Source organism: Rhinatrema bivittatum, chromosome 3, assembly GCF_901001135.1.
Source record: "Rhinatrema bivittatum chromosome 3, aRhiBiv1.1, whole genome shotgun sequence".
In the NCBI taxonomy this organism is placed as follows: domain Eukaryota; kingdom Metazoa; phylum Chordata; class Amphibia; order Gymnophiona; family Rhinatrematidae; genus Rhinatrema; species Rhinatrema bivittatum.
The window spans coordinates 500905544-500932839 of record NC_042617.1 but is presented as its reverse complement, the minus strand read 5'-3'; the positions used below and the strand labels follow the sequence as shown (position 1 = coordinate 500932839).

The following is a 27296-nucleotide window of genomic DNA, read 5'->3' as shown; positions in this document are numbered from 1 at the left end:
GCTCCCCAGCCGGAGAGACTGGCATCCGTAGTGACTATGATCCAATGTGGAGTCCGAAGGGGCATTCCCCTCAGAAGATGTGGAAGCGAAAGCTACCTCTGTATGTCGGCGATGATAGAGGCCGAAAGCGGAAGAGCCATTTGAAACTGTTCCGACACCGGCTGCCATAGCAAAGCTCTCTGTAACGGCTGCATATGCGCAAAAGCCCAGGGAACTAGGTCAATGGTGGAGGCCATAGTCCCCAGGACCTGGAGGTAGTCCCACGCCGTTGGGAGTGGAAGCGAGATAAGGTTGCGTACCTGGTCGATGAGCTTGAATGCCCGAGCACGGGGCAGAAACACCTTGCTGACCCGAGTATCAAAGCAGAAATTCCAATACCTGGGAAGGCTGGAGATGGCTCTTGGGGAAGTTGACTATCCACCCGAGAAAGGTAAGAAGAGCTAGGACCCGGTCAACCACTTGCCGGCAGAGAACCTTCGACTTGGCCGTCACGAGCCAGTCGTCCAGATAAGGATGGACCAAGACTCCTTCCCAGCGGAGAGCTGCTGACACCACCACCATGACCTTGGTGAAGGTGCGCAGAGCGGTGGCGAGACTGAAGGGTAGCGCCTGGAACTGAAAGTGCTGTCCCAGAATGTGGAAGCGGAGGTCCTTCTGGTGTTCGGAGCGAATCGGGATGTGTAAGTACGCATCCATTAGGTCAAGAGAGGCCAGGTATTCGCCGGGATGAACAGCTGCTATGACCGCCCTCAGGGCCTCTATACAGAAATGGGGTACATTGAGGGCCCGGTTGACACTTTTGAGGTCCAAGATCGGGTGAAAGGAATCTTCCTCCTTTGGCACTATGAAGTAGATGGAATACTGGCCGGCGCCAAGCTCTGCCGCAGGAACTGGGACAATGGCGCCCAGCTGCTGGAGCCTGGTAAGGATTTGGCCACCGCATCCCACTTCAGACGTCTGCAAGGAGAGACTACATAGAGGTCCGGCAGATCTCGAGAAAATTCTAAAGCGTAACCGTCTCGGATAATCTCGAGAACCCACTGATCTGACGTGATCTTGACCCATTCCTTGAAAAATAGGGAAAGACGACCCCCGAGATTGGGAACGGAGGAATGGGTCAACCTTATCTCATTGGGAGGCGGGCTTCGGGGTGGTACGCTGAGATGCCCCCTCTCGGAATGGTCGGCGACCTCGAAAGGGCTGAGTCCAGGATTGAGACCTGGAAGCGTAAGCCCTAGAAGAAGCACCTCGGCCTCGAGCCGTATATCTACGTTGGCCCCGAAAACGGGAAAGGGAAGGCACAAACGCTCGGGTCAGTCCTCAGGCAGCTTATGAACTTGTTCTCACCCAAGGAATTAATGAGCTGCTCAAGGTCCTCACCAAAAAGCAACTTGCCCTTAAAAGGCAGAGTGCCCAACCGCGCCTTGGACAACAGGTCCGCCGACCAATTGCGTAACCAGAGGAGCCTCCTGGCGGAGACCGCCGAGGCCATCGCTTTCGCCTGGATGCAGAGAAGATTGTAAAGAGCATCCACCCCATACGCAATGACACCTTCCAATCGTTCAGCCTACTCCGCCTCAGCAGACAGGAGGTCCTGGGTGCCGAGTAATTGCTGAACCCACCTAAGGCCTGCCCGCTGCATGAGACTGCTGCAAATAGTCGCCCGGACTCCCAAGGCCAGCACCTCAAAGATACGTTTAAGGTGGAATTCGAGCTTGCGATCCTGTACATCCTTCAAGGCCGTAGCACCCACCACCGGAATGGTGGTGTGCTTGGTAACCACGGAGACTGAAGAATCCACCGTGGGAATTTTCAGCATTTCCAGGCAGTCCTCCGGGAGCAGTTAAATTTTGTCCATGGCTCTCCCGACGTGGAGTCCTGCCTCGGGAACTTCCCGTTCCTGGAGGAGCAGCAATTTGTGCATAGGATGAAAGGGAAAAGCAGAAGCCGAAGCCCTGAGTCCCGCCAGGATCGGGTCCATATGCTTTGGCAGCGCGGCAGTAAGAGTATCCGCTGGGGGTCCCTCAATCCCTAACTCCTGAAGGACAAAAGGAATAATGGGTTCCAACTTCTTTCTGAAACAAATAGAGAACCCTGGGATCATTCCCTTCCAGAGAAGGAAGCTTCTCCGCCAAATCCAGATTCAGATCAGAGGTCCCCAGAGGCGCCGGAGGGTCCGGGATAGGAGGGGCCCCCGGGACCACCCGCACCCGGACAGCAGACCCCTGCACATCCGGAGCCGCAGGTGCGAGTGGAGGGACCAACCGTGGGAGTTTGGCCGGCAGGGGACCTGGTGAGGGGTCCTCCTCCTCCTGCAAGCTGGCCAGATAGGATTTGTGCATGAGGAGCACAAATTCCAACGAGAAACGAGGCCTAGACTTGCCGGAGGGGGGAGGGGGGGTCAGGGACCACGTCCTGAGGCTGCACGGGGCTCAAATCGGGGGGAGACCCCAAAAAATTAGAATCTTCTGTGCCGAGCAGCTCCGAATCGGGAGCTGCTAAAACCCCCAAGATGTCCGCTGTTTGCCGACCCGGGAATGGCCTGGCCATGCGTTGAGCAGAACAACCCCAGGCTTGCTTTGCTGGCGCTGCCAGGGAAGGACCTTCCCCACCCAGCAAACATGAGGAACAGAGTTCCTCGCGCAAAAAACGCGTCGAGGGCTCTCCACAGGCAAGACAGCAGTTGGATCACGGCATAGTCGATGTGATCTGAAAAGAAAATCAGCTGAGAGAGAGAAACTTCGCTGCCGGGAGGAGCGGAGGCAGAGGAACGAACCCTGCACGCTCCTCTGTCAATCAGACCGTGGCTGCCGGCAGAAAAATGAAAAAAGTGCCCAGAAGTAAAACGGACCGGCTTGGGGCTTTTCTCCCTCTTTTTTTTTTTTTTTTTTACTTCAGCAAGCTAGAGACAGGGGAATGCACATCCCTGAGGGCACTGCCGGGGAAGAAGCGTCCCGAATCAAAAGGCAGCCAGGCAAGGGGGGAGGGACTGGACCACCAGTTTCACCCCACAATAGGACCACCGGGAAAAGGGGCCTAGGCTATGGAACACAAGGGGACAAGCCCTCCTAAGCCCCGCAAGAGCAAGGAGACAGAGCTGTCTCCTGAGAGAAAAAAATCATCAGAGCCAATACCTCAAATCTTACTGTTTCTTCTTCTTCTTCTTTTTTTTTTTATATGGAACACAAAACAAATTAAAAGTACTTGCTTGATCCTTTAAAGGGAAAAGAAACCCAACCGGGAAAAAGAAAAGGCTAGCTAGCCCAGATCATGGAATCGCAGGGTGAGCTGTACCATCTGCTGGAGACAGGAGGGCTGAAGGGTAGGCTCTGTCCTGATATAGGATACCCTTTTCAGTTTTAGTCTGTCTCCATCTAATGGACAGGAGGCTCAACCCACGGTCTGGACTGATCTGGGTACGTACAGGGAACTAGCCGTTTATCATCCCATGCACCTGCTATCCTCATGGATTTTGATTTAGACTATCAAGCAGTAAGGAGCATATCTTCTGCTGTATAATTTTTTCAAAGTTATGGGTCAATAGTAAGGAAGAGTTCATATGTAGGAGTCAGCCTTCTGCTGCATTGACTATCCAGCCTTTTAATTATTGCTTGGGACTCTTAAGACAATGTTTGAGAATTCCTTGTGAAAGTCAATCCCCTGATTGCACTGGATTGGGGCATTCCTGTATTTGAGACTGGATTTGGGGTAAGGAAGATCTGTAATGTGCTATATCTCCTTCAGAGTATAGATCTGACAGTGACTTGATACAGAGGAAAAATATTTTTGCATTAACTGACTTTTGAACTATCTCCTCTGTTTGGAAGCATGGAAGTTTTATTCCACCCTTCCTGCTCCTTGCTGGATTTTTCCCCTTTTGGGTTCATCTAATATTTTTTCCACTTGGAGCTGATAATGGTACCTGGGAATCAGCATACCAAACCTTTGGAAAAGGGAAATCTTTCATCCAAAAAGATACAGAGGTGTTACAACTTCCATCTAAAGCAACGGATCCCAGTAAAGTGCACAACCAGGAGAAACAAAGAAGATAGAACACAAATGTAACAAGGACTTTGTGCTATTGTGGGAAGTCTTACATGAGGGAGTGAGAAGTACCTAAGAAGTTAAAAGAATCAAGAGAGTAAAGTATACTTCTGGTGCTTTCTGAGGAGTATGTCTAAAGGATTTCTTGGAAAAGATTAAATCTGGGATTAAGTTTTGATTACATATTGGGACTGTATACATTCTACCCACCTTTGTGGCTGCAGTTTGAAAATTGTCCCCTGGGAGAATTCTGAAATGCTTATCACAAACATACATAGAAAGCAGTAGTGAGGGCAAAGGAGAGCAATGACCATAAATCAAGTACTATCCATAGTAACACTAAGTAGAAGCAACTGGGCAGACTGGTTTGGCCAAGATATCCTTATCTATGTTACTTCTGGAAACTCACCTCGGTTGTTCTTGTGTTTCTGATTGAGCAGGTTTAAAACGATTCTGGAATGACTGCAGTACTTCTGGTGGGAACTTATCTTCGTTCTTTTTGAGATAGTTCAAAACATACTCATCAGCATCTGTAAGGATGAACCTGTATCCAAAGACTGAAAAATATCACAGATCAGTAACATATACCATTGCTAAGTGAAGGACAGAAATGGAAAGTAAACAGCCAATAAAGTTAAATAACAAAAGGTAACTGATGTGTGTATCACTGTAATTATAACCTAAAGTCTACCAAGATTTTAAGCTCATTTGGGCAAGAACTTGTACCTGAACATCATTTGGAAGGATGGGCTAAATTCCAAAATATTTTATTATAAACCAACTAATTGTAACCAACAGCAGTGATTCCCAATCCTAAATGATCATCCATTTTCATGGGAGACTCTTGCTCAAGGAACCTAACTGTAGTATTACTATGCCACATTTAATAGAGTTTTTCAGCCAATTTTAAGGCAGAAAGGCCCATAAAACCCATAAAATACCATGTCTATAGGCATCTGACATAACATGTCATAACTAACACCTGGAGAATGTAGTAGAGCACTTGCAACACAAAACTCCAAACTAGTGACACTAGTTTGATTATCCACTTTCAGTCACAAAGAAGACAATTTTCAGAAAAATCTAGCTGGCCAACTAAATTGAAGAATTTGAAAATTGTTCTGCATAAGGCAGTTAAATATGGCAGCCTAGTTTTTTCTAGGCAGCAATATTTTAGCTGCTTAAAAAGTGGGTGTTTTGGGAAGTGGGGTTGGATCAGAGGGAGGTAAACTATGTGCATATATAGAATTTTCAAATAAATGCATTTATTTTCCCTTAACTAACCCCAGCTGCAAATACAGCAAGTGCTCGGTAAATGGGTTCTTTTGTACCCTCTAAGCGGCTTAGTGAAAATTGCCCCATATCTGGTATAGCACTTTAATGATTTATATAAATATTTTTATTACTATCATTTTTGCAGAATAGCTCTTCACTCCAAGATGTAAATGTTAGATTATATGTTTCATTTAATTAAAAAGAAAACAAGACAAGTTGATACCTTAATTTATATTGTGTGCCAAACCCTTTAGTTTAGCATGAAAGCAGGTGTGAGGACAGAAGGGGAAAAATAAACAAAATTTCTCTATTTTTGATAGTTAAAAGTCACAAAATGAAAAGAATGATGGCTCAAGAATGAGAACATAGATAATATAATGGATAATAACCACCCAGCTATACGTAATGGTGTACATTTTCAATAGTGTACTTAACTGCACAACTTCCAAAGGTCAAAAAATAAAATCAGATTTTCAAACACAAAGATATGTGCATAAATAGAATTTGAAAACTGGGTTGGTATGCAGCTAAATATATGTGTATAACATTGCAAAATAGGGCATAAAGTCAAGCATGTAAACAGTATGCTCTTTTCACAAATTAAAATGTATGTTATGGAAATAAAATTATGCTGTTTACCTACAATAGTGCTCTTCATAGACAGCAAGATAATCAGACAAGTGAGTGACATCACCTGACAGCACTGACATGGATGTGACCCATGCAGAACTTCTGCCATGGCCATCATGTGGAACCAACCTCAGTAGAATATTACAGTTACAGCTTAAAGAAACCAACTCCAAAAAGGAGGATGGGAGGGAATATGTGGCCCATTATCTTGCTGTCCAGGGAGGACAGCTGTTACAAGCAAGCTCCTTACCGTATACACTTGTGCATCAGTTGAAAACTTTTACCCCCAAAATTGGTCCTTAAAATCGCAGTTGTCTTATCCACAGGTCAATCCACATAAGGCCGGTACCATAATTCAAGATGCATGAGTGAATCGTTCACTCACTCCTCCTCTCGATCCCTTAACTCACCCACTGCAATGAGGACAACGATGACACTTGCAGTGGCTAAGGCACATCCTCCCTCCTACCCCGTGGTGTTCCACCGAGGCATTCAGACAGCTTTTCCTCTGCACCCCCTCCCTATTCCTTAACTCACTTGCTCGCTGCTATCAGAACTACAAGGGGACTAGAGGTTGCGCAGGCGCGTCCTCCCCCCTCCCAAGCCAGGGTCTGATTGGCGCACTTAGAACCACATGGTTCAAAGTGCACCACTGGGACCCCACGGAGGGGGAGGAAGAGGGAGGACACGCCTGAGCGACCGCAAGTTCATCATTGTCCTCATCATAGCAGCAAGCATTCGAGTTAAGGGATCCAGAAGAGTTTTGGGGAAAGAAGCTGTCCTACCGTTTCACTGGGACACCGCAGGGGAAGAGGAAGGTCGTTTCTGAGCAAATGCAAGTGCGGATGTTGTCCAGATAGCAGTGGGTGAGTTAAGGAATCGGGAGGAGGGAAGGATTCATACAGAAGGGGCAGCCATAAGGGAGGGAGGGAGGGAAGGTTTCAGACAGCAGGGACAGTCATGAGGGAGGGAGGCAAGGATTCAGACAGCTGGGACATATTCTTAAGTTGTTAAATGATAATGTTTCTTATGAAACACTTTATTATGCTTTTAAAAAATAAATAAAAGCGATTTTCTTAAGTTATCAGTTTTTCTTCGTATGATCTCACCATTCCATAAGCTCCCTAGGTTTTACCCTCGACTTATCCACGGGTGACAAATAATTCTTGATTTTGGGGCCCAAAAATTACCCTTGACTAGTACATAAGATGACTTATACACAAGTATATACGGTAGTTCGTTTTCTCTGACAACAAGCAGAATGAAGCAGACACATAAGTAAGTATCCTTAGCTATAGGTTGTCTTCTAAAATAGCAGCTAATCATTTATATGCTATTGTACATGCATATCTGCTGACTTTTAGATGTGCAACTTTTGAAAATTCACCTTTTAACCTTTTGAAGAGAAAAAGAAAAATGTAGCCAACTTGATCTGCTGATAACAACGGACTAAGGGGGCACTGTGCAGTGGTGACAGGGCGCGAAGTGCTTTGCAGGTCAAGTAAAATCATCAATCTTTTCTACAGCTATGGAAGAAGTGCTTCACGTTGGCACCATTAGATGAAGTCACTCACTTGTGCGACTGATTCATCCTGCTTGTCAACCAAACAAATTGTAACACATCCCTGAAACACTCTCTGGATCAAACTTACCTTCAACCATAGAGCCAATGGCAAAGTCAGATGGTCCATAATAGGAGGGACTGTCTACAAGAGTTCCTGGTTTAGGTATTTTTGTTCTTTCCAAGAATTTCCCACCAATGATGCCTGAATTGCGGATCTGTGGCTCATAGATACTGATCGAGTCATCAGACAGGTAGTACGAGATGATGAAACGCCTGCCTTTGTCTAAAGGGTTAAGGGAATCCTAGGAAGAAAAGCAAGGAATGTTAGTAATATATGCAGACATTCACTTTCCCAATAGCACTAGGCCTTGGATCACCAAGTGAACCATAGTTACGGAATACAAATACAGAATATAAACTGCTAGGTCCATCACTGTTCACTATATATTAAAGTGCAACAAGCTACTATAAATCAGGTTCCTGCCCCATGAGCTTATATGTTGGAGCCTTAGAATGTAAACCGAGCTGCATCTGGATCTGTCAATAAGGGTTTTTTTTGGGGGGGGGGGGTTTATAATTTACTGTTTATTAATTTTTCAATGATAACATACATTGAATGGAAAAAAAAGCATATTACAGAAAACATTATTTCTCACTCATTAAGTTTATAGACTAACATTTATATATGCTCATTACTAGCCCTCAAACAGTGGGGGAGATCCAACACAAGGAGACGACTTTCTTATTCAGAAGAAAAAACATATACTAAACTTAAACATAATTTGCTTTTAAGAGGGACAAATTTACTACTTGGACGGACTAATTCCTAGTATGAGGTTACCAGACAATCACCAGATTAAACTTTAACATCTGCATGTTCTACTTCCTTATCATTAAGAAATTGTCTTAACTGAGAGGGCAAAAAAAAAAAATATGTAAGATCTCTAATTTTTACAATACACTTGCAAGGAAATTTAATAAATTGCGCTCCTATTTTCAGAACTCTGGGCTTCAGTTCTAGAAACTCTTTTCTTTTCTGCTGTGTTTCCCTAGCCAAGTCCGGAAAAACCTGAACTCTAAGTCCTAAAAAGAGTTCCCGCTGGCTTCGGAAGTATGCTTTTAAAACCCAGTCTCTGTCCGAATCCAAAAGGAAAGTTATGATCAAAGTTGCAGGTTGTGGTATTTCCTCTGAGGATGATTCAAGAATCTCCGTCAAATTTACATTTACAGGAGAAAGCTGTTGCATTCCAGAATTTCCACTAAGTGTTTTCTTTCTTACAGGTAGATAATATATTCGCGAAATAGGTGGTAAAATTTCTTTTGCTATCTTCAAATTTTCCACTGTGTACTGATTCCATAATTCAGTTGGAGATAGTCAATTTCTTAGGAAAATTAATTAATCTAAGATTTTTCCCTCTCTGTTGGTTTTCTAGGTTTTCTAATTTTCTAAGCAAATACAAATTATCTTTTGCCATTTCTTGATATTGGTTTTTCAAATGATCTACATCAGTCCTAACGATTTTCATTTCCATTTTAGTTTCCATTTGCTTCTCTTTCATTTTCTTAATCTGAACATTCATTTGTCCCATTTTACAAGTTACATCATCCAGCTGCATTGTTAGATTTTTATTAACAGTTTCTATGGCAATCCAGATAGTTTCTAAAGTAAACTGCTCCGGTCTTACCAGCTGCTGCAACTCACACGGCCTCTCCTGTATAAGCTGTTCTTCATCAGACTGCCATTCTACCAGTTCATCCAGCGTTTGTTCTTCTCCTTGTAGGTTTCCTTCCCCTTCTGACCCGACAGTTCCCGGGAGCCGCACACCCTCCGGAGCTCCCTCCGTGTACCGTGTGGGTTCCTCCCTGGTGCCTTCCGGGGTCCTCTCCGTCAGGACCGGGGTAGTCGTCCTACCAGCTGCCGGGTTTTCGGGGGCTGTCCGTTCCGCCGGGGACAGAGATATCAGCGAGTCAGGGAAGCTGTCGGATGTTAGAGCGCCTCCTCGGCTAGCTTCCAGTGACTCTTCTCCCGGCGCTACTATCCCTCTGAGTACATGGGCGTCCATCGGCCCTCGATATGGACCCGGCGTCGAGGCTTCTAAGTTCAGCCTCTCGCGGGCCCTCCGCTTTCTACTGGAATGCGGCATTGAGCTAGGAAAAATCAAGGTAAGTGGAGAGAGTCGGCGTGCGTCCTGACTCTAGCGCGCCATCTTGGATCTCCCAATAAGGGGTTTTTAACACTGCAGAGACTGCAAGCTGCTGCAGCCAAGGTGAAAAATTTAATACATTAAAACCCATGTGTACTCTCCTGTGAATGACAAATGTTCTGCAAGAGCCAACATCCAGCACTGACAGTGGCAACAAGTTGAAAAAAGGGCTGTACTGTTAAGCCTGTCCAGAGAACAGCACTACATAGCCAGTTTTTTCTAGTCAACAATGCTATCAATTCAGTGAGCGATACAGTTCAGCACAGCTCAACTAGCAGGTTAAAAGCTAACTTCTACATCGGCACTTGTAGAAATCAAGCCGGTTTCATCTACTGACATCGCTACAAGTGAATACTACTATAAATAAGATAGTCTAACTACTGTTCTAAGAAACTGAAACAGTGCTGGCAGTTTCCGGCGGCTCTCCTACAAGAGCAAGAGGAGTTTCAAGTTAAGTTCTTTCATTTTTAATTTTTCCCCAAAAAATTGCATATAGAAAAATTCTTCAAAAAACATATTTGTATGACCAATGATTATAACTTAAGACAAGGTGTGGAAAAGACCAGCTTCATTTTCTATTAACAAGTAGACATTTCCGTCTTTTATATGATGGTCATATATGTTTCTTTCATAACAATTTGTCTATGAAATACAGGTGAATTTTGAATTTTACTATTGTATTAGATTGTCTGACAAGAAGCAAAGAGTTCTCTGTGTTAGATCTAAGAAGTGGGTATTACCAGATTCCCAAAGTGATAAGGAAAAAAACACCTTCATCTGTCCCCTGGGTTTCTACCAGTTCGAGCAGATGCCCCAAAGAGTTACAGAAGCTCAGAGTATATTCCAGAAATCTATGGGAAAAAACTGTGGGAGACATGAATCTCCTGGAAAGACATTAGAGGAGCATGAGGCCAGGCCAGAGATGGAGTGGCCTAGCGGGACTTCTGGCATACCCCTAGGGGCTGGTCCAGCCAATCAAGTGGTTGGTTTTGGTCATAGCGGGCCTGCAGCACCACTGCAACTAAGTTGCAGTGGTCTTAGTTGCAGTGGTGCCTGCAGCACCACTGCAACTAAGACCAGGTAACCAAACAAATTTCTCAAGCTTCCCCGGAGGCTCTTACTCATTTGCTCACTGATTTTTCTGTGACAGCAGCGGATTCATAGCCCCTCTTCTGCTGCAGTCTTGGACGGGACCCCTCCCCTGCCTTCAACTGCAGAGGCAGGAAATAATCCAGCTGCCTCCCCTTCCCAACTCTGCTTCTTCCTCTCTCGGTGGGAGGTGGCCACTAGGCCTCTTGCAGCTGCCTTAATGCCGCTCTATGTCTCATGCTCTGTGTTCTTGGGCTGCAGCAAAATAAATAAATAAATAAATCTAAGCCCGCCCTTCCACGACAAGGAATGCCACCTCCCACAGAAAAAGGCAGTGCACTGAGACATTGCTCTCCTAGGGCTTTGTTTGGCTCCTCTAACCACCAATGTGAATAAAACAAAAAGGAAAATTAGTTTCTTACCTGATAATTTTCGTTCCTGTAGTACCAAGGATCAGTCCAGGACACCTGGGTTGTGACTCCGCACCAGTAGATGGAGACAGACTAAAACTTGTGGGCGGAGCATATATGCCCCTGTGCCAGTCACAGCCCCTCAGTCTTACGTAATGTCAAAGTAGAAAAAAAGCCATAAGGCAACCATAACTAACCATACAAACTTGGTAGGTAAACAAAAATAAATACAACACCCCTACAGGAACCAGGCTCCCCAACCAGGAGAGCGAATAAACAAGGGGTCAGCGTACTGAAAAATATAATGAGCGGACTCTCCGTTACTATAACGCAGCACTGCGGGCGGGATCCTGGACTGATCCTTGGTACTACAGGAACGAAAATTATCAGGTAAGAAACTAATTTTCCTTTCCCTGTACGTACCAGGATCAGTCCAGGACACCTGGGATGTACCAGAGCTAACTTACCGAGGGTGGGAAGAAGAGAGTCCCGCTCGGAGTACCCTCTCTCCAAAACCCCCAGCTTCAGTAGCCTGAATATCCAACCGGTAATGTTTAATGAAGGTATGCAACGACTTCCAGGTAGCCGCCCTGCAAATCTCTTGAGGCGACACCTGAGAAGATTCCGCCCAAGACGCAGCGTGAGACCGCGTCTAATGAGCCCGAAGACCCACCGGCGGCGATTTTCCGCGCAGAATGTACGCGGAGCCAATGGCTTCCTTGAGCCAACGGGCAATCGTCGTGCGGGACGCTGCAGAACCTTTCTTTGGACCCGAAGTCAACACAAACAGATGATCCGTCACCCGAAACGGATTGGTGACCTCCAGATAGCGAAGAAGGGACCTCCGCACATCTAGCTTTCGCAATTCTCTCGTTTTTGGGTCCGAAGACTCCCCAACCACGAAAGCGGGAAGTTCAATCGATTGATTCAAATGGAAAGCCGACACGACTTTAGGAAGGAAGGAGGGAACCGTCCGCAAGGAAACCCCCGAATCGGAAATGCGCAAGAAGGGCTCCCTACAGGACAGCGCCTGTAATTCCGAAACACGGCGAGCCGACGCAATCGCCACCAGGAATACGGTCTTCAACGTGAGATCCTTGAGTGTAGAACGTTTCAGGGGCTCAAACGGCGCTGAGCATAAGGCTGAGAGCACCCAGTTGAGGTTCCAGGACGGGCAAGGGAGCCGCAAAGGAGGACGGAGGTGTTTAGCCCCCCGAAGAAAACGGGAGATATCCGGGTGGAGAGCCAGAGAGACCCCCCGGACCTTACCACGCAAACACCCAAGCGCCGCCACTTGGACCCGAAGGGAATTGCACGCTAAACCTTTGGCGAGCCCCGCCTGGAGAAAAGCCAAAATATCGGAAATAGAAGCGGAAGTGGGATCCAGACCCCGCTCCACGCACCATTCCTCAAAAACTACCCACACCCGAACATAAGCTAGGGACGTAGACTGTTTTCTGGATCTCAGCAATGTAGCAACGACCGCATCAGAGTAGCCTTTTCTCTTCAACCGATACCTCTCAAAAGCCATGCCGCGAGACAGAAGTGAGCCGCATCCTCCAAACAGACGGGGCCCTGACGAAGGAGCCCCGCGAACCCCTGTAGACGAAGAGGTGCGGCCACCGACAACTGGACCAGGTCCGCAAACCACGGACGGCGTGGCCACTCCGGCGCCACCATGATCACGTTGGACGGGTGCAATTCTATGCGCCGCAGGATCTTGCCGATCATGGGCCACAGTGGGAACACATACAGTAGCACATCCACCGGCCAGGGAAGCACCAACGCGTCGACTCCCTCTGCTCCTCTTTCGCGACATCGACTGTAAAATCTCGGAGCCTTTGCGTTGTGCCACGTGGCCATCAGATCCATGTGGGGCGTTCCCCAAGTCCTGCAGATGAAGAGAAACGCCTCGTCCGCCAGCTCCCACTCTCCGGGATCCAGGTGGTGATGGCTGAGAAAATCCGCCTGGACGTTGTCGACCCCTGCTATGTGGGACGCAGCGAGATGGCTGAGATGCCGCTCTGCCCAGAGCATCAAGAGCCGCGCCTCCTCCGCCACTAGAGGACTTCTTGTCCCGCCCTGGCGATTGATGTAAGCCACGGTGGTAGCGTTGTCCGACAATACCCGGACCGCCTGTCCGCGTACTAGGGGTAGAAAAGCTTGCAGCGCCAGACGGACCGCTCTGGTCTCCAGCCGGTTGATAGACCACCGGGTCTGCGACTGTGACCACAGACCCTGAACCGACTTCCCCTGGCAAACTGCCCCCCCAGCCGGAAAGACTGGCATCCGTGGTCACCACCGTCCAGTTGGGCACCAGAAGGGACACTCCACAGGAGAGATGCTTGGAATCCAGCCACCAGCTCAGGCTGGATCGCGCCTGACCCTCGAGAGGTAGAGGTAGATAGAAATCCTCGGAAACCGGTTTCCAGCGGGAAAGCAATGAGGACTGCAGCGGTCGTAGATGAGCGAACGCCCAAGGGACTAATGCCAGCGTGGATGCCATAGACCCCAGAACTGTCAGGTAATCGCAGACTCGTGGCCGGTGTAGCGACAAAAGACGTAGCACCTGAGACTGCAGTTTGCACATCCGTTCCTGAGAGAGAACCACCTTGCCTCGCTTCGTGTCGAAAAGGGCTCCAAGATACTCCAAGGACTGGGAGGGTTCAAGATGACTCTTGCTGTAGTTGACCACCCAGCCCAGGGACTGCAAGAGCTGCAACACCCTGGCCACCGCCTGCCGACACAGACTCTGAGACTTCGCCCGGATCAGCCAATCGTCGAGGTAAGGGTGAACCAGCAGGCCTTCCCGACGCAACTGCGCCGCCACGACCACCATCACTTTCGTGAATGTCCGAGGCGCTGTCGCCAGGCCGAACGGGAGCGCCTGGAACTGGAAGTGCCTGCCCAGAATGCAAAACCGCAGGAACCGCTGAAACGCTGGTTGGATGCCCACATGAAGGTATGCTTCTGTGAGATCTAGGGACGCCAGGAATTCGCCGGGACGCACAGCCGCGATCACTGAACGAATGGTCTCCATCTTGAAGTGAGGGACCCGAAGGCATCTGTTGACTCCTTTCAGATCCAGAATTGGGCGGAAAGTGCCGTCTTTCTTGGGGACTATGAAGTAAATGGAGTAACGGCCCTTGCCGTACTGATCGGCCGGAACCGGAGAGATGGCTCCCAAGCTTTCTAGTCTTTGGATGGTGTCTAGCACCGCCGCCTTCTTCTTGGGATCCTTGCAGGGTGAGACCAGGAATTTGTCCGCTGGGATGCGAGCAAAATCTAACTCGTAGCCGCGTCTTATCACGTCGAGGACCCACTGATCCGACGTCATGCTGGCCCATTCCTCGAGGAATAAGGAGAGACGCGCCCCCACGTTTGGAACAACGTGCCGAGGACGCGAGGAGTGATTGGCCGGCCGAACTTCATTGCGAAGGCTTGGACCCCGCACCTGACGGGGCCCCTCCTTGCCGTCCAAAACGTTTGCCCCGAAAGGACTGCTGCCACTGAGTGTTCCGCGAGGAGGACGGCCTATACGAGGGTCCAGAGGATCTTTGCGGCCTTGACTTCCTGGGCCCCCGGAACCGGGCTCTGCCTAAGAAGGAAGATCGCGGCCGGACCCTATCCTCCGGCAGCCTAAACGCTCGGTTCTCACCCAGGGAAACCATCAAATCATTTAACTCCTTACCAAACAGCAATTTCCCCTTAAAGGGCAATGCCCCGAGGTGAGCCTTGGAAGAGCCATCCGCTGCCCAGTTGCGCAGCCAAAGGAGCCGACGCGCCGACACCGCTGCCACCATGGACCGAGCTGAGGTGCGCAAAAGATCATGGAGCGCATCAGCCCCATAGGCAATGGCCGCCTCCAACCTGTCTGCTTGGGAAGCCTCCTCTGCAGAGAGACCCGCATTCGCCTGCAGGACTTGAGCCCAACGCAGACTAGCACGCATAGCAAAGTTCGTGCAAATGGCGGCCCGCACCCCTAGGGCAGACACCTCAAAAATCTTTTTGAGTTGAACCTCCAACTTCCGGTCTTGAATATCCCGGAGGGCTGTCGCTCCCGTGACCGGGATTGGTAGACCTCTTCGTGACAGCGGACACCGCCGAATCCACCTTTGGGAACCGGAGGAGCTCCAGCGCGTCCTCCGGCAAAGGGTAAAGTTTGTCCATGGCCTTGCTGACTTTCAAACCTAACTCCGGAGTATCCCACTCCTTGAAGAGGATATCCGTGGACGAAAAATGAAAAGGAAAAGCGACCGCCGGCCCTGTGAGCCCGAGCAGAACGGGGTCCATATTTGCCTCCTGGCGGACCACCACCGGAGGAGCTTCAATCCCCAGCTCCTGGAGAATGGCCGGGATGAGCGGCGACAGTTCCTCCCTGCGGAACAGACGCACCACCTTGGGGTCATCCCCATCGATGGCCTGTGCTCCTTTCCCTGTACTGGGCTGCGCGGAGCCATCTGCTGCTGTCTTCCCGGCCCCCGGCAGGGGCTCCTCGGAGGCCTCCGTGTCCGTCCCGGAGGAATCTTCGGAATCCGATTCCTGCGGTACCCCTCATGGAAGCCGTTTGCCCCGGGCCGCGCCCTGGGTGATCTTCGCCACCCTCCTGGCCGCCTTCTTCCGCGGCGGGGACCGGTGGACCCTTGCGCGCGAGGCGTCCCCCCGGCTGCGCTTGCTTCGCTTGTAACTGAGAACTTTGCGCAGCAAAAGCGCCAAATCCTCCGAAAGCTCGCCTGAATCCGTTGCGTCGCTTCCAGAATTCCCCCAGGACTGGGGCCCCTCCGAAGGGACCTCCCCCGCCGCATCCCGCTGCGGGGAAAGTGCAGGAGGCAAGGCCGCGGCCCCCACCGGTTCCCGCGAAACTACCCGGCCGGTGGACAAAATGGCCGCCACTCCCGCGCTAATCGGGAATGAGTCAGGAGGCCTGTCAGGGCCCCCCCCTGCGATGGCGATCGCGCGATCCGGGAACGGGCCCCCCGAGGTGCCGCCGACGATCCCTCATCTCCCGGGACGCAGGCTGAGCAATGGCCGTCCCGGGAGAGACGCGCACTCGCCGAGCCGCAGGCCCTACACTGCGAGCCGCGTGGCATGCCGACAACCGCGGGAAAAAAAAAAAAAGACGCGCCGAAAAAACTAAGCGGCGCTGAAGAAAAACTGAAAAAAATCACCCCGGCACAAATCGGCGACCTCCCCCCTGCCAACGGTGCCCCCCCCCCCCGAGCGGAACGGAGCGCGACGCCAGGCAACGGAGAGCCGACAGAAAAAAAGGCAAAACACTTTTTTTTTTTTTTTTTTTTTTTTAACAGAAAAAAACGCTGTCCCTGGTACTGAAAAGCCCTAATTCCTGCAGGGGTGAGTGAACCGGGCTCCCCGGTGTCACCCCTGAGGCTGCTACTAGACCAGCCGGGTCCTCGACTCTAGCAGCGGCCTCAACCTGGGGAGGGTAGTCCCCTCAGGACCTCTCAACTCCCCAGGGAGGCAGGGCAACTGGGACCAAAATTAAACAAAATTAAACCAAACCCAATTTGCAGAAAAACCAAGTTAGGCCTAATAAAATTAACCCCAAAAGTGAACCTGACTAACCACACAGAATCAGGCCCGACAGGGCTGTGACCAGACCTGCACCACCTACTGGAGACAGAGTAAGACTGAGGGGCTGTGACTGGCACAGGGGCATATATGCTCCGCCCACAAGTTTTAGTCTGTCTCCATCTACTGGTGCGGAGTCACAACCCAGGTGTCCTGGACTGATCCTGGTACGTACAGGGAACTTCATTTAATCAGAGGGGATGCTGCCAATTCTGCATTCTGCAGGAGGGAGAAGAGAAACTCAGAGAGTAGGCTTGTGCGAGCACTGAGCAGTCAATGAGTATCTTTGTAAGTCAGTGTGTGACTAAGCATTTGGGTCAACGTGTGAGAGTGTGTATGTAAGATTGTGTGTGTGTCAATGAGTGTGAGAGTGTGTTGACTGAGTGTTTGAGTGTCAGTGAGTGTGTGAAAGCGTGTTTGTGCGATCGAGCGTGTATGTGTCTGAGCTAGTGTGTGACTGAGCATCTGTGTGGTTGTTTATTTAAAATGTATTTATCGCTTATCAACATTGCTAAGCAATTTACAAACAACATTCACAAATCAATGTGTTAGTGAATGTGTGACTGAGTGTTTGTGAGTATAACTGAGCCTGTGTATGTCAGTGAGCATGAGAAAGTGTATGACTGAGCATCTGTGTGTGTATCTGAACGTGAGAGTGAGTGAGCATGTATACAAGTACAAGACAATGTGTGACTGAGCTTTTGTGAATGTGTGTGTCAGTGAGCATACGAGAGTGTGTGGGTTTTAGAAAATGTGTGTATATGAGAGCGAAAAGAGTCTGTGCATACCTCCACCCCCAACAATCTCAGGGCATTTGGAATCAAAAGGTATGGAGAGCAGGGATTTTTTTTATCCTAATTGGTTTTAATTATTTGGTGTTTTGTGTCTGCTGTTTTGAAATATTTTGTTGGAGTTAAGGAAATTTTTAAAACATTTTTAAGAGTGTTTAATTCTATTCATCAACTGTTTTGAAATATGTATTTCTTATTAGTATGGTTTGCTATTATGATTATATTTTATATTTCTTGATTTAAGAACATAAGAAATTGCCATGCTGGGTCAGACCAAGGGTCCATCAAGCCCAGCATCCTGTTTCCAACAGAGGCCAAAACCAGGCCACAAGAACCTGGCAATTTCCCAAACATAAGAAGATCCCATGCTACTGATGCAATTAATAGCAGTGGCTATTCCCTAAGTAAAATTGATTAATAGCCATTAATGGACTTCTCATCCAAGAACTTATCCAAACCTTTTATGAACCCAGCTACACTAACTGCACTAACCACATCCTCTGGCAACAAATTCCAGAGCTTTATTGTGCGTTGAGTGAAAAAGAATTTTCTCCGATTTGTCTTAAATGTGCTACTTGCTAACTTCATGGAATGCCCTCTAGTCCTTCTATTATTCGAAAGTGAAAATAACCGAGTCACATCTACTCGTTCAAGACCTCTCATGATCTTAAAGACCTCTATCATATCCCCCCTCAGCCGTCTCTTCTCCAAGCTGAACAGCCCTAACCTCTTCAGCCTTTCCTCATAGGGGAGCTGTTCCATTCCCTTTATCATTTTGGTTGCCCTTCTCTGTACCTTCTCCATCGCAACTATATCTTTTTTGAGATGTGGCGACCAGAATTGTACACAGTATTCAAGGTGTGGTCTCACCATGGAGCGATATAGAGGCATTATGACATTTCCGTTCTATTAACCATTCCCTTCCTAATAATTCCTAACATTCTATTTGCTTTTTTGACTGCTGCAGCACACTGAGCTGACGATTTTAAAGTATTATCCACTATGATGCCTAGATCTTTTTCCTGGGTGGTAGCTCCTAATATGGAACCTAACATCGTGTAACTACAGCAACGGTTATTTTTCCCTATATGCAACACCTTGCACTTGTCCACATTAAATTTCATCTGCCATTTGGATGCCCAATCTTCAAGTCTTGCAAGGTCCTCCTGCAATGTATCAAAGTCTGCTTGTGATTTAACTACTCTGAATAATTTTGTATCATCTGCAAATTTGATAACCTCACTAGTCGTATTCCTTTCCAGATCATTTATATATATATTGAAAAGCACCGGTCCAAGTACAGATCCCTGAGGCACTCCACTGTTTACCCTTTTCCACTGAGAAAATTGACCATTTAATCCATTTATTGTTTGTTTTATGAGTAATAGTGGTGATTCTGTTTTTCATTATTGTATAATACAGAGTCTGGCTAGTTGTGGTTTCCAGTTCAGGTTTTGTCTGCACATTTCTATTTATACTTTATGATTTCTTTATTCTGTGTTTGTTGAGAGTCTGTGTTCTGCATGTTTGACTGACATGAAGTATTCTGCTAGTATGCAGTTTCTGTGTAGGCTGTTATACACTCCTAACTTGTTCTGTTTTCCTAATAGAAGGTGTATTGGTATTTTAGGGCCTGGTTTAATATTTGCAGTGCTACTTTTTCATAGGTAAGGTTATTACTGTATAAGTGCTAGCAACTAGTATTATTTTGTTATAGCAGGTTTACTATATTGCTTATAAGGAAATTTAAATGGATAAAAAATGTTTTGCACAATACACAAAGGAGTACATTAAAATACATAAAAGTTTTATTAACTATAATTACATTGGAGAACATTTTCAAGGTTTTATACCTATTTGGTTTAGGTTCTGAGGATTTTTTCCTCCTTTATAGCATAATTTCTCTCCTTTTCTTCAAGTGTTTATTTATCTAATGAGCTATTTTGTTAGATTTTCTGCTTGGGACTACATAAGTGCATGTAAATATAATATACATGTTGCTGTAAATTTTAAAACGTTAACCGACATTGTGAACCTATCCCTCACAGAAGGAAACTACCCCGACTGCCTAAAATCAGCAATTATCAAACCCATGCTGAAAAAGACCAACCTTGATCCAGAAAACCCACTAAACTACCGACCCATATCAAACCTACCATTCATTGCCAAAATTATTGAAAAAATCGTCCACTCCCAACTCAGCGACCACCTGGAAAGGAACAACATCCTACTCCCCACGCAATTCGGCTTCAGGAAACACCTGAACACTGAGTCACTACTCCTATCATTAAACGACACTGTGCTCTAAAGGCTTTGACAATGGCCACAACTACCTTCTAGTCCTACTTGACCTATCAGCAGCCTTCGACATGGTAAACCACTCAATCATGATTGACTGTCTCTCCGAAATTGGTGCAAAGGAAAAAACCCTACAATGGTTCTCATCCTATCTATCACAAAGAACATACTAGGTGTCAATCAATGACACCCTCTCAAAGAAAATAAACCTTGACACCGGAGTTTCCCAAGGCTCCGTCCTATCTGCAACACTCTTCAACATTTATCTTCTCCCAATATGCCACCTCCTCTCAAACCTTAAACTGACCCACTTCATATATGCGGATGATATCCAAATACTAATCCCAATACACAACACTCTGGAAGACACCTACAAAAAAACAGCCATTTACCTCACCAAAATAAAGCAACTACTAACCAACATGAAACTCATCCTAAACTTTGATAAGACAGAAATAATCATACTGGATAGAAAGAACAACTCTCCTCAACTACCACCACTCAACATAATGAACCAAAAAGCGGCAATCTCCCCTGTCACTCATGCCCGCAACCTAGGAGTCATAATTGACAATGAACTTTCCTTCAAGGACCACATCACTACTAAAATCAAAGACAGATATCACAAACTCCTAACCCTACTTTGTCTAAAACCTTTCCTTTCCCCCAACGACTTCAGAACAGTCCTTCAACTACTTATCTTCTCCAACCTAGGCTACTGCAACTCCCTGCTATTCAACTTACCTCTCACCACCATCTGACCACTCCAAATCCTCCAAAATACAGCCGCCAGAATACTCATAGGAACTAAAACACACGATCACATTACTCCAACACTTATATCACTACACTGGCTCCCAATAAAATTCAGGATAGAATACAAAATACTATCCATATTATACAAAATAATATACAAAAAACAAACAAATTGGCTAAGTACATCTATAAAATTCCACTCTCCAAACCGAAACCTCTGCTCAGCTAACAAAGGTCTATTAAAGATTCCACCTGCTCGTTCCAAACAACTTACCTCAACTCGGAAGAGTGCCATATCCCTAGGAAGTCCCAAACTGTGGAACACCCTCCCAACCAAACTTAGAACACAGCAAAATTTAAAAACCTTCAAAAAAGAACTAAAAACTTGAATGTTTACCAAAGCCTACCAAAACACCCAATGACTCTCAGATATTACTTCCCTCCTACTGGCCCTATGCAAACACATGGAACCAATGCAAGCACGTAATAGTTTGACATCCGAACTATGTTTATAAAGCATGTAATATCTATGTTAACAATCGCATGAATCTTCTGGATACTCTGTTAAACATCGAAACTTTGTAAACTGTTGTGATGGCGAAACTGAACGACGGTATATAAAACTAGATAAATAAATGAAATAAATAAATAAATGATATTTTTGCCTCAGACTACTTTGCTTTTTTCCATGTAAAATCTGTCATAAATATTTAATTTTGTGTAGGGAGGGTGGAGGGGCGCAAGACTTTAAGGTTTCACTAGGGTGCTTAATACATCCATGCACTAACCTTTACTACACTGGCTGCACATAGGAAAGCAGGATTCCATCTCAAACTGTGCTGCTTTGGGTGAGTGGCTGTCTCCTGTCTCAGCTGCAGCAATGATGTGTGCAGTCTCGGCCATGGCTAATATTTTAACCCCCAGAGGAAGCTGGCAGCATAGATAAGAACATAAGACTTGCCATACTGGATCAGACCAAAGGTCCATCAAGCTCAGAATCCTGTTTCCAACAATAAACAATCCAGGTCACAAATACCTGGTAGTGTCCAAGCTACATATCCCAGGGATAAGCAGTAGATTGCCCCAAGTCCACCCTACATAGAAATGACGGCAGAAAAAGACCAAATGGCCCATCCAGTCTGTCCAGCTCTTCCACACTTATTTTCCCATACTTATCTGTTTCACCAACCACCAAGTTCAGGGCCCTTGTTGGTAACTGTTTGATTCGAATTTCCTGCCACCCCTGCCATTGATGCAGAGAGTAATGTTGGAGTTGCATCAAAAGTGAAACAAAGCTTAATGGTTAAGGGTAGTAACCGCCGCATCAAGCAAGTTAACCCGATAATTGTTTACCCAACCTGCACAGATCAATGCCTTGTTGGATGTTGTCTGAATGTAAATCCTCTTTTCCACATTTCCCCCTGTCGTTGAAGCAGAGAGCAATGCTGGATATGCATTCAAAGTGAAGTATCAGGCTTAATTGGCTTAGGGTAGTAACCGCCACAACAAGCAAGTTACCCCCATGCTTATTTGTTTACCCAGATTGTGCAGTTCAGTCCTTGTTGGTTGTTGTCTGAATGCAAATCCTATTTTCCACATTTCCCCTTGACGTTGAAGCAGAGAGCAATGCTGGAGTTGCATTAACCGTGTGAAGGCTTATTGAGTACGGATAGTAATCACCAGGTAGTAGCCACCATTTCAGCAAGCCACCCCCATGGCTCTTCTCTTCATTCCCATCCTCTAACCTTTATGGAGCCACAGTGTTTATCCCATGTCCCTTTGAAATCCTTCACAGTTTTAGTCTTCACCACTTCCTCCAGAAGGGCATTCCAGGCTTCCACCACCCTCTCCATTAAGAAATACTTCCTGACATTGGTTCTGAGTCTTTCTCCCTAGAGTTTCAAATCGGGACCCCTAGTTCTACTGATTTTTTTCCAACGGAAAAGTTTTGTTGTTGACCATGGATCATTAAAACCTTTCAAGTATCTGAAAGTCTGTATCATATCATCCCTGCTCCTCCTCTCCTCCAAGGTATACATATTTAGGTTAATATGCTAATACAAGTCTTTGAGAGCCGCCTGATTAAAGAAATGTATCAAATTAGTGATATCAAGAAATCACATACCACCCCTTATCACCCAGCCTAAGTGATTCAATCAAACCCCGTTAAACATGCTGTGTACTCTAGATCCCATGCAGAAAAGTTAATGGAGCCAGGATGTGAGCAGGTTGGTTCATGCCTATAATTGTACAAAGAATGATGCTACAGGATATTCTCCCTCCTACCTCATGTTTGTTTGAGAGGCCCGGTTGTCAGTGGTGCATGTTTTGGCATGTCACCCGATGGCAACTCCATAAGAAGTCATCTCAAATACAGTGAGGACTTGAAGGGGCAATTGAACCTGGCCTACCAGGCAGCCTCTGAAACAGCAGGAAGCCGAAATACCAGTAAAAAAAATCAGATTTGATGCCAATGTTAAGAATTATGACTGAGTGATGGGGATTGGGTACTGGTGAAAGCACTAGGTATTCCAGGGAAGCATAAGTTAGCCAATTGATGGCACAAAGAACCATTTCAATTTGTCTACCGAGTAAGGCCAGAAAGCAGTCAAGGCCCTGAAAAAAGCATTGCACCAGAATCACTTGCTTTCCCTAGGGCAGATGGTACGATTGCCCTCACTTGACACTGCTCCCAAATTTGCCACCCCCCCCCCCAACTACAAAGACTCCAGAGACTGAGGGGCCGACAGGGTAGCACACCTATGAGCACAAAAGTTCCCACAGACCAATTATTAGAAACATCAGTGAGGACTCTCATTCAGGATGGGATATTCTGCTGCATTCTCACAAAGGAAGAGTTCTGATCTCATCAAGTTAGAGAGGGTCCTGCTAACCCTCCTCTTGCACTATTCAAGCACTTCCTCTGTAATGTCATTGCTGCCTATACCTGAATTTGTTAGGGCCTCTCCTGATGAGCTGGTTGAACCTCCATTATTCAGGACCATCGAATCCTTGTCTGAGCTAATGAGTGGGGAGGGTGGTTTCAGGCAGTGCAAAAACATATGGACATACCAAATCTAGTGGGGTAGCCCAGATAGCACTTGATACACCTTCCTATAGCAAAGGTATGGAGGATGATCTTCAGTTGGAAAATAGTGGGGAAGGGGAAGAACCATTAGGAAAAACAGTGATTAAGACAGTACAGAAGCTCACTTAAAATATGTTGGGGACTTCAGTGCTGGGATGTTACGAGCGCGGAGGCACGGTCGTTTCTATAGTGGGTGTTGTGAGCCCTTGGGCCACGGCACGACTCAGGGAGGAGCCCCAAGACACACCGCGAAAGGTGAGCTGGTGCGAGCACGGGTAGCGAGGAACAGGACATGGCGGAAGCGGAGACAAGGAAGCTGAAGGTCTGCCCTCTACCGGACCTGCACGCCTCAGGATGACCAACAACACAATGTTGATCAGTGAACAGTCCTCCAACCATTTCAAGCCCTTTCGGACCTGCCGCTGGTTACGGCAATAGGCGGCAGGCCTGACAGCGGACGAGGGCAGACGAAGGCTCTGGAACATAAAGATTCTAGACGAAGACTTCAGGAGCAGGGTACTTGGGTGCACAGACGGAGACTCATGCAGGGACTTGGACAAAGTTTCAGAAGCTAGGTACTGCAGGCAAAGGATATTCAGAAGCAAGGTCAAGAGCTGGGTTGAGACTGCAATGCAGCGCGCCCTACACAGCCACTACCAGTGAGCTGGTCGCGGACCATGCCGAACGTGAGGCAGGCTCCAGACAAGATGTGGAGTAGATGAACTGGAACATGGCGAAGATACTGTAGAAGCATGTACCCAGGCGCACCCTACACAGCCCCTCCTAGGCTGGTCACGGACCATGCTGAAAGGCAAAGGTTCAGTCAGAATCTTGGGCATGGACGGATGCAATACAAGGGACAGAAGCAAGCAAGAACTGAAGCAGAAGTCTTCTGGAGGCTTGTACTGCACAGTTGTAGATGGCCAAGTACCATGAGCGCCCCACACAGCCACTACCCATGGGCTGGTCACGGACCACAACATGGCACGCCAGAAGATGGACATCAAGGAGCCAAAGGCAGGGGCAAAAGCGAAGACATCAGGGTGGAACATCAGGACTGGATCACGACACCAACAGGAGACATGGAGCTCCAACGAAGAACATGAAGACGAGGCCGTCAAAGTGGAAGCAGACCACAGCAGACCTGGACCGGTCAGAAGACACAGACGACTGTGGAACCTGATGCGAAGGCAAACAGGAACTGACGTGAAGATCCTTTTATAATGCTGTAAGCAGGCAACCCCTCTGGGAGGAGTGTAGATGGACCACACCCGGCTGGCCCTATAACTAAAGCAAAGAGCTGCGGGCCAGCCCCTAGGAAGAAGGGTGGGGCCCAAACCAGAAAGTCCAAATTGAGACTGGAGCAGGCCTCAGGCAGGCCCTGAGGGCGAAGGCCTCCCAGGCCATGGAGCAAAACCGGGATAGACTATCCAGGCAAGACCCCGGTTTTGGTATGGCCTCCTGAGAAAAGGTGAGAGGCCTCCTGTGGCACAGCTACAGGAGGAATCGTAACACGGGAAAAATAGTGGAAACTATTCTCAAGATCAAAATCATAAAGCATATAGAAATCATGGTTTAATGGAACACAGTCAACATGGATTTATCCAAGGGAAGTCTTGCCTAACAAATCTGCTTCATTTTTTTGAAGGGGTTAATAAACATGTGGATAAAGGTGAACCGGTAGATGTAGTGTATTTGGATTTTCAGAAGGCGTTTGACAAAGTCCCTCATGAGAGGCTTCTAAAAAAACTAAAAAGTCATGGAATAGGAGGCGATGTCCTTTCGTGGATTACAAACTGGTTAAAAGACAGGAAACAGAGAGTAGGATTAAATGGTCAATTTTCTCAGTGGAAAAGGGTAAACAGTGGAGTGCCTCAGGGATCTGTACTTGGACCGGTGCTTTTCAATATATATATAAATGATCTGGAAAGGAATACAATGAGTGAGGTTATCAAATTTGCGGATGATACAAAATTATTCAGAGTAGTTAAATCACAAGCAGATTGTGATACACTACAAGAGGACCTTGCAAGTCTGGAAGATTGGGCATCTAAATGGCAGATGAAATTTAATGTGGACAAGTGCAAGGTGTTGCATATAGGGAAAAATAACCATTGCTGTAGTTACACGATGTTAGGTTCCATATTAGGAGCTACCACCCAGGAAAAAGATCTAGGCATCATAGTGGATAATACTTTAAAATCATCGGCTCAGTGTGCTGCATCAGTCAAAAAAGCAAACAGAGTGGTAGGAATTATTAGGAAGGGAATGGTTAATAAAACGGAAAATGTCATAATGCCTCTATATCGCTCCATGGTGAGACCGCACCTTGAATACTGTGTACAATTCTGGTCGCCACATCTCAAAAAAGATATAGTTGCGATGGAGAAGGTACAGAGAAGGGCAACCAAAATGATAAAGAGGATGGAACAGCTCCCCTATGAGGAAAGGCTGAAGAGGTTAGGCCTATTCAGCTAGGAGAAGAGACAGCTGAGGGGGGATATGATAGAGGTCTTTGAGATCATGAGAGGTCTTGAACGAGTAGATGTGAATCGGTTATTTACACTTTCGAATAATAGAAGGTCTTAGGGGCATTCCATGAAGTTAGCAAGTAGCACATTTAAGACAAATCGGAGAAAATTCTTTTTCACTCAACGCACAATAAAGCTCTGGAATTTGTTGCCAGAGGATGTGGTTAGTACAGTTAGTGTAGGTGGGTTCAAAAAAGGTTTGGATACGTTCTTGGAGAAGTCCATTAACGGCTATTAATCAAGTTTACTTAGGGAATAGCCACTGCTATTAATTGCATCAGTAGCATGGGATCTTCTTAGCTTGGGTAATTGCCAGGTTCTTGTAGCCTGGTTTGGCCTCTATTGGAAACAGGATGCTGGGCTTGATGAACCCTTGGTCTGACCCAGCATGGCAATTTCTTATGTTCTTATCGCAGGATTACCTCAGCCAACCGCCTCCCGGGGAGAGTATTGGCTAGTATACAAATAGTCCTAGGTTTGAATTGACTTGATAAAGTGAAAGTTGTTAACATTGCTGTTTCATTAGTTAGTATTAGACGGAGGTTGTTTTAACCCACTTCCTTTACAGAGACAAGGACACGCTCCCCATTTAAGTGGGGGAGGAGAGTGTAACAAGCTATTATAAACAGGTTCCTGCCCCCACAAGCTTATCAAGTGTTGCAATCTTACAATGTGAACTGAGCTGCATCTGGATCTGAGTGATGTTTTGGACCTGTCAAAAATGGAGTTTTTAACTCCTCAGAGACTGCAAGCCACCGCAGCCAAGGTGAAGGAATATAAAAATACAATCAAAATCCATGCTCTCCTATGAATGACAAATGTTCTGCAATAGCCAGCATCTAGCACTCACAGTGTTAACAAGTTGGGAAGTGTTTAGTCTGCCCAGAGAACAGTATTACATAGTCAGCAAAGGAGAAAGCCAAAGGAATGCTGGGAGATCATTTAAGGTAGAAAAGGAACAATTTTGCTGACTCTGTGTGTGTGGGATGGGGACAGCCAGGAGTTAAAGCAAGAAGCCAGGAAGAGA

The 27296-nt window shown here is 46.9% G+C and overlaps 1 protein-coding gene across 1 annotated transcript in view; it reads right to left on the bottom strand.

Moving 5' to 3' along the window:
- EFHC1 (EF-hand domain containing 1) overlaps window positions 1-27296 on the bottom strand; it is a 176989-nt gene that overhangs the window by 22563 nt on the left and 127130 nt on the right. The window contains 2 exon segments of the mRNA XM_029596122.1: window positions 4454-4601; window positions 7602-7815. Of these exon segments, the coding sequence (XP_029451982.1) occupies window positions 4454-4601; window positions 7602-7815 (362 nt within the window).